The sequence below is a fragment of the Eimeria acervulina genome, genomic scaffold, assembly GCF_000499425.1.
Source record: "Eimeria acervulina Houghton genomic scaffold, Eah_scaff1233, whole genome shotgun sequence".
In the NCBI taxonomy this organism is placed as follows: Eukaryota; Apicomplexa; class Conoidasida; order Eucoccidiorida; family Eimeriidae; genus Eimeria; species Eimeria acervulina.
The window spans coordinates 547-8119 of NW_013550319.1; the positions used below are offsets into that span (position 1 = coordinate 547).

Here is a 7573-nt window from a genome sequence, read left to right on the forward strand (position 1 = left end):
ATATATATATATATATATATATATATATACAAGTATGTACAAATATAGATGTATATATGTATATACATATATATACAGTTCTTCATTTACACTCAACAAAGTAGTTGTGCCCTATGGCAAATAGCCGCGAGGAGACAGCGGGAAGCTGTTGGCTCGTTGAGCTGCAGCAACTGCTGCTGCTGCTGCAGCAGCTGTAGAAGCATCTGCAGCAAAGTCTTATGCTGGCATCTGTATCCTATTGTCTCTACTGCTTACTTCTGAGATGGGGGGCACTATCTGTCTCTATTTCTTTAGTCGGCGGAGGGCCGTGAAAGTTAGCAATATGCAGCTTATGGAGACCCGCAGCAACAGCTGCAACAGCAGACTGTATCCCCTATGAGTGTGCCTCGGGTGTACGTACAGCAGCTGGATCTGGCGGCTGCGTATATAGCTCAGCAACTGCACCAGATGTCTTGGCAGCTCGCCGGCTTCCGCTGTTTGTCTCCTTATCGTTCCACTGTCCCCTCTTGGGGCCGTCTCTCCGCTGAGGAGAGTGCACGAAAAGAAGGAAATGCTGGTCTCGCTGCTCCGAGATGCTCTGCGTCAAGGACGAGGGTTTAGGGTTTAGGGTTTAGAGATTCAGTGCTTCGTTCCCAGCGGGTCGTCGGGCCCGAGAACCCAGCGATTAATTCCCCTGGGATCTGTTCCTCTGGGATCGGTTTCAATGGGATCAGTTTATTTGGGATCGGTTCCTCGGGGATCGGGTGCTCTCGGGATCGGTTCCAGTGGGATCGGGTGCTCTCGGGATCGGTTCCCGTGGGATCGGTTCCTTTTGGCTCGGCTCCCTAGCGGGGCGATCCGGGATCGATGTGGGGGGTAGTAGGGATCCAGTGGATTGGCGTAATGAACGGAGCAAGGTGGTCTTCATTGATAATAAAAAATATTATTTTAAATAAATAATTTAAGTGCTACGGCTATATGGAGTTGCTGCTGCGCTTCTATCCTTCTTATTTAGTAGCTGCACAACGGGGCTAACGGCGGCAGCGTGTTGCTGTGTATGGGTAGGTTGCTGCTATGTTTGTGCTGCTGGTTTGCTGCATCTAAGAATTTATTCAGGCGCTGCAGCATCAAACAAAAGAGAAAAAGTAGGGCTTATTAACGCAATAAAACCGCTTTTTCCCGTATTTCTTTCCCCAAGATATAGATATACTTGGGGCCGCTCCCCCAGCCAAGGAAGGCCCCCGCTTTATAAGACGTCAGGACTGATGCATTTTTGTTCTATTTTGCGGGAAAACGATGAGCAGACCTCAGGCTCTGCTCTCATCCTTTCTGTGCAGCACTAGCAGATATGCGGGGAGGGTGCTGCGGCTCCCGCTGCAACTGCTGCAGCTGCAGCTGGTGCTGCTGCTGCTTGTAGCGCCACAGCAGCAGCATGCGGCTGCACAAGGGTTAGAGCCTCTGAATGCTGGTCCCCATGGGTCCACTGATTCGGTGATGAGTCTCCAAGAGGGCTTCTCAGGCCGTTCCCCTGGGATCGTCTCCTCCAAAGTGGGGTCGCCCGGCCCGGGGGGTTCGTTGCCTGAGGGGTGGTCTCCGGACGAGACGGAAGCAGCTGCTGCTGCAGCGGCAGCTGCCTCAGCAGCAGCTGGAGCCGCAGCAGCAGGAGCAGCAGCAGCATCTGCCTTCACACAGCCTGATCTCGACAACCCGCACAAGCTCCCGCAGCAGCTTCCAGCGGCGAGTCGGTACAGGGAATTGTTGTTTGATTTGGGGGAAGACTCAACGGAGGCCTATGCTACGTCTACTGCAGCAAAGCTACAGAAGGAGCAGATGGCTAGGGCAGCACGAAACCGGAGATGGACGTTGGGGCTGTTCTTGCTGGGGGCCTTCCTGATCTTTGGGGTTCTCTCCGTGCGGCATAACGCGAGGAAACGCCATTTACTTAAACGTTTGAGGAGGATGGAGGTCTTGGACTCGGAGGCAGAGCAGCTAGCTGAGGCCCTCGGTACTGAGGAGAGCCGGGTGCAGGGAGATGTTGTGCATAAGGCCCTACAGGAGGCGCAGCGTAGCAGAGAGGTTATGCAGCAAAAGCAGCACCAAAGGCCAATGCATGCGGCATGGGCTTGCAAGACGGAGCACGAGGCATTGAATACTATTGAGGGAATGCTGCAAGAAGCACTTTCTTCTCTTCGCTCTCTAGATGGTGCAGCACGGCAGGCTCTGCAGGACGCTCAAATGAATATGCCTGCTGGTGATGTATCCACACAGTGGGCTGAGGATACAGAAAAAAATCTGGAGGATCTAGTTGGGAAAGACTACGCCGAGTCTCTGTTGCGGCTGCTGACGTTGCTGCAAGAGGACGTCTCAGGGCTGCAAGCGACAGCAACCCAAGTGATGGAGCATTCAAAAGAAACGCAACCCTTTGTAAATGAGAAAGACGGGCTCCAGCTGAAGAGAACGCGCATGCAGCTGCAGTATGTAGGCTCTGTGGGTGGTGCGATTTCCGTTGACAACGAGACAGCATCACAGCTGCAGGCTCAGACACAGTCTGCGCTGCGGCAAGTGCTGAGGCAGGAGCTGGAGCGCCACATGCAAGTAGCAGCGTATGCAGTCGACCAAATGGACGCGATGTTGGAGATGTACACAGGGGAAGGTTGGGGTAGCTCGCCTCTTAGACCGGGGTTGCGTGTGCAAGCGCAACAGCACCTCAAGACCGCGAAGCAGTTTCAGGCTCAGCTGGAGGAAGAAAGCGAGGAGCTACAGAGGGTGGAGAGTGCAGAAGACATATCCTCGCTGTACGCCAGGGCGGATGAAACATATCAGGAAATAGAACGGGCGCTGAAGAGATGCGAAGATATCCTCAAGACGCTGCCTCCGCCTCCGTTGTTGGTGTTAGTTCAAGAGGAGCTGGTGGGGGTAGCAAAGAAGCACGTAGGAGGAGTGCAGAGGATCGCTGCTTCAGTGCGGGAAATCGTAAAGGCAGTAGAAAGCGAGGTGAGACTGGGAGTCAAGGTAGACACCAGCGTGCGCCTCAGCGGGCGCAGACCGTACACGTGCTCTGGTGCAGTGAATAATCTGTTGAAGGACTTGAAACAAGCAGCAGAAGAGGTAGACAGAAGCTGTAGTGCATGCGAGGCTGCAGTTAAAGCCATCACTCAGCGGCAGAGCGTAGCAGAAGTACAACGAGCAGCAGCAGAAGTGAAACAGGCAATCGCAGAAGCCGCCGGGGCGCGCTGTTCAGTTGAACATTTTCTCACGAAGTTCTCTCTATTGTACGCACTAGATGCCAGTATTGCAGATAGCGCCCAGGCAGCCAATTTATTTAAGTCCGATGCGGCGCTGCCTCCTAAAGAAGGCTCCAGTGCAGGGGAAGCGCAAAGCAAGGCAAACTCCCCAGCGAAGGGACGGGCCCCTAGCGCGTCAGTACTAGAAAAAATACAAAAGATGAGAGATGCATTTGACCTGGAATTAGCCTTTGTCGAAGAAGCTGCAACACTTGGTGAGGTAGCAGAAGCGGCCTCAAGAATGCGGCGAAGCGCAAGGAAGATCGTTTATATGGCGTACAGCTATGGCTCCGGCATAGCAGAGAAAGAAGGAGAAAAACCCAAAAGGCCCCCTGCGAAAGGCAGACGCCGCCAGAGGCGCAATAAAAAAGCCAAAGGAGAAACACGAGCAAAGGCAGAAGAAGACACTGTCGATTCGCCTCATGCTAATGAAGAAAGGATACACTTTCGTGCTGGTACGTATGAGGATGGAGACGGAACAACAGACGATGACGACGCTTACGATGAGGAAGATTATGACGCATCTGGTGAGTCAGACACAGACGAAGAATCAGAGCAACAAGACTTTCCTGAGTCTCCCGATGCTGGAGAAGAAAGCTTGGATCCGTGGGGTGCTATAGCAGGCGGAATACATGAGGCTGGTGATCCTGGAGCGCCTGCTGCCAGTGAAGATGATAAGTCTTCTGATCGTGGCGCTGCAGAACCAGCGTATGCACCTGGAGCAGCGGGTGATCCTAAAGAAAGTGACCCTGTCCTAGAAAGTGGTGGTCCTATTGGAGGGGCACGTGATCCTAGTGAAGAAACCACTGTGCGAGTTGTAGAAGTGGGTGATTCTGCTGGAGAATTGGATGCTCCTTTTGGAGAAATGGGTGGTCCTGTTGAAGGAGTGGGTGTGCCTGTTGGAGAAGTGGGTGATCCTGCTGGAGCAGTGGGTGAACCTGCTGGAGACACAACTGACGTTTCTGAACGTCGGGATGCTCTTGCTGGAAGCACGGGTGGGAGCGGAGAAACGGGTGGTCCTACTGGAGGAACGGCTGATCCTGCTGGAGAAACGGGTGATCCTGCTGGAGAAACGGATGGTCCTGCTGGAGGAACGGGTGATCCCACTGGAGAAACGGGTGATCCTGCTGGAGAAACGGGTGATCCTGCTGGAGAAAGTCGTGATCCTGCTGGAGAAACTCGTGATCCTGTTGGAGAAACGGGTGATGCTGCTGGAGAAACGGGTGATCCTGCTGGAGAAACTCGTGATCCTGCTGAAATGGGTGAGCAAGTTGGAGAAACGGGTGATCCTGCTGGAGAAACGGGTGATCCTGCTGGAGAAACGGGTGATCCTGCTGGAGAAACGGGTGATCCTGCTGAAGAAACGGGTGATCCTGCTGGAGAAATGGGTGACCCTGCTGGAGAAACGGGTGATCCTGCTGGAGAAACGGGTGATCCTGCTGGAGCAACCGGCTATCCTGGTGGAGAATCTGCTGGAGAAACGGGTTATCCTGCTGGGCAAACGGATAATCCTGCCGAAGGCGTAGGGAATCTTGCCGGATCGGTCCGTGGGCTTCCTGGAGAAGCGGGTGGGCTTCCTGGAGCAATGGGCGATCCTTCTGGGGCAGCGGGTGATACTGCTGGAGTTCCCCCTGAAGAAACGACTGGCCCTGTTTTAGCAGTTGGTGATCCTGAGACGAGTGATCCTAGTGAAGAAACCACTGATCCAGTTGTAGAAGCGGACAGTCCTGATGAAAAGGCGAGTGAACGTAATGAAGAAATGAGTGATCCTAGTGGGGAAACGAGTAAACCTAATGAAGAACCCACAGATCTAGAAACGGTTGATACTGATGGAGAAGCGGGTGGTCCTGCTGAAGAAACGGGTGATCGTGTTGGAGAAACAGATGGTCACGTTGAAGAAGCGGATGGTCCTGCTGGAGAATTGGGTGGTCCTGCTGGAGCAATGCGTGAGCCTGTTGAATCAAACGGCGAGCGTGTTGGAGGCATGGGCGATTCTGAAGAAACGGATGATCCTGGTGCAGGAATAGACGATCGTACTGAGTGATCCTGCAGGGGATCCTGATGGGCCAACGGGTGATCCGGAGGAATATGTGAGCCTGTTGGGTCATCCTGCTGGAACAACGGGTAATCCTGCAGGTGATCCTACTGGAGAAACGGGTGCTCCTACTAGTGAAATGGGTGATCCTGCTGGAGCAATAATGGGTGGGCCTGTTGGAGGAATGGGTGGTCCTGGTGGAGAAACGGGTGATCCTGCCGGAGCAATGGGTGATCCTGCCAGAGCAATGGGTGGGCCTCTTGGAGGGGCGATCCTACTGGATAAGCGGGTTACCCTTCCAGAGCAATGGGCGAGCCTGTTAGAGGAAGGGGTGGTCCTACTGGAAAAATGGATGATCCTGCTGGAGCAACGGGTAAGCCTGTTGGAGCAACGGGTGATCCTGCTGAAGCAACAGGTGATGCTGCAGCATCAACGGGTGATCTTGCTGCAGGTCATGCAGGAACACACCTTGGTGTGTATCTTGGGATGCTGCCCAATTCACTGCTTTATAAGCGGGTTTCCAACAGTAACAGAGAAGCTGCTTCTTTGCTGCTTGAGGACAGCAAGGAGACCGCTGCAACAGCAGCAGCAGCAGTGACAGGTCTGAGGCCCCAGTGTCCCGGGGCTAGAGGTGTCTGTACACCGTACAGACATCTCTGCGATTTTCAGAGAAACTCTAGGCGTCTCCTTCGCATCGTCTCCTGCTCTGCGGGTAGACTGAAAAGGAGGTGCCTCGCCTCACAAACCGCCGCCAGCATATGCGCCTTACGAACAGCAGCAGCAGCAAAAGCAGCAGAGAAGCACTGGCGAAGGCAGACGGACAAAACGACAGGGTTCCTGCTGATTCAGACAGCATGATTGAGCTGTTAAGGCGTTTTGCTTGTTAAGATTCAGACCCGTCCTCCCTACTCAGGTGAAGGCCCCCGAAACGAAGAAAAGTGGGCCCTGCGCAAGCGGAGTGCTGCAGTTGTTGCTGCGACTGCTGCAACCGCTGAGCAGCATTTCTAGATCGTCTGCTTTGGCGGAGAGAGGTTCGCCTCGATCCAGCAGAGAGTGTATTGATGATGATGGGCCCCGAGGTCGCCTAGGGCCCCACTGCCCTGCAGCTTGCTGCAGAGGTCAGATCAGCTAGAGCTGTGGTTCTGTCGTAAAGGGACTATCGAGGAGACAGGCGGACAGCGGAGTGTCTGCGCTGCCTTTCCTTTGCTTTTTTCAATTGAGGGTGTGTGCAACGAAAAGTGTGGAGTGTCTGTTTGTGTCTCTTCCTCTCTGCTTCACGTCGCTGTGCTCGTGCGTCTTCGCCCTGTGCTGTCTGTTCATTCTGTATATTTATTTCTGTGCCTGTCTCGGTTTCCCTCGCCACGCGGTTGCGCTTGCCGTTGCCTTTTTAGCCCTCCGCTATTCATTTCTCTCCGGCGTGGGCTCTCTTGGGCCCCTTTGTCGGCCTGGCTCTTTCTGTGGGGTGTACGTACAGCCCAGGGCCAGGGCGCCGTCTCCTTTGAAGTCGGGCCCCACAGCAGTGCGTGGCCCCACAACAACGCAGGGCGGAAGTGAAGACAGACTCGTGTAGTGCGGGCCTGTCTGCACTCGTTCGAATACGGGAGCAGCAGCATGGAGACGAAAATAACCTTGCTGCTGCATGTCTCCTCCTATTTCCAACGCTTTCCTGCTTTTTCCGCTCTGTCGCGAGCTGCTCTATTACTTTCTATTTGGTAGAACTTCTGCAGCAGCAGCAGACTAAGGAGTATATGTGCAACTTCCCTCCTCCACAACCCAGCGTAGCTGTAGCAACGCAGAGAGCAAAAGAAGCAGCAGCAACAATGGCAGCGGCAGCAGCATGAGAAAGAAGTCATCGAGCGAGTCTAATTCGTTCTGTAGCCTTGTAGTATGAATGTGCGTGAGAGGGAGACAGGGAAAACGCGTGAAGGGGTGTAGTTCAAATCAAATTCCTCTCCAAGACAAAAACGAAAGCACTTTATAGAGACGGATTCTGTATAAGGAGACAAGTGAAGGGACATCATGTTTAAGGCGAGACAGATGAAGAGACAGATTCTTCTTAGGCTTCGGAAAAAGGGAGAGACTCGGTTTAGGGAGACAGAAGAAGAGAGATCTTGTGTCGCGTGGGGCAAACGAAGTGAGATTCTGTCTAGAGGGAGAGGACAAGAGAAATATACCTGTTCGTCTGTTTCAAGGCAACACGCACGGGACGACCAGCAAAAGTATGTAAAGGCACACTAAGCAGAAACAGCCTCCGCCAGGCACAACCTCAGCCTCC

General features: G+C 53.6%; 2 protein-coding genes across 2 annotated transcripts; both read left to right on the forward strand.

Moving 5' to 3' along the window:
- Positions 1 to 1275: 1275 nt before the first annotated feature.
- Positions 1276 to 5307, forward strand: EAH_00057360 (hypothetical protein, conserved; the record flags this gene model as incomplete). Its single annotated transcript, XM_013397420.1, has 1 exon — positions 1276 to 5307. The coding sequence occupies one exon, from the start codon at positions 1276 to 1278 to the stop codon at positions 5305 to 5307; it is 4032 nt and encodes a 1343-aa protein (XP_013252874.1).
- A 130-nt stretch (positions 5308 to 5437) lies between these two features.
- EAH_00057370 (hypothetical protein) lies at positions 5438 to 6185 on the forward strand (the record flags this gene model as incomplete). Its single annotated transcript, XM_013397421.1, has 2 exons — positions 5438 to 5770; positions 6015 to 6185. 2 exons carry the CDS (start codon positions 5438 to 5440, stop codon positions 6183 to 6185), a joined length of 504 nt encoding a protein of 167 aa, XP_013252875.1.
- Positions 6186 to 7573: the final 1388 nt, after the last annotated feature.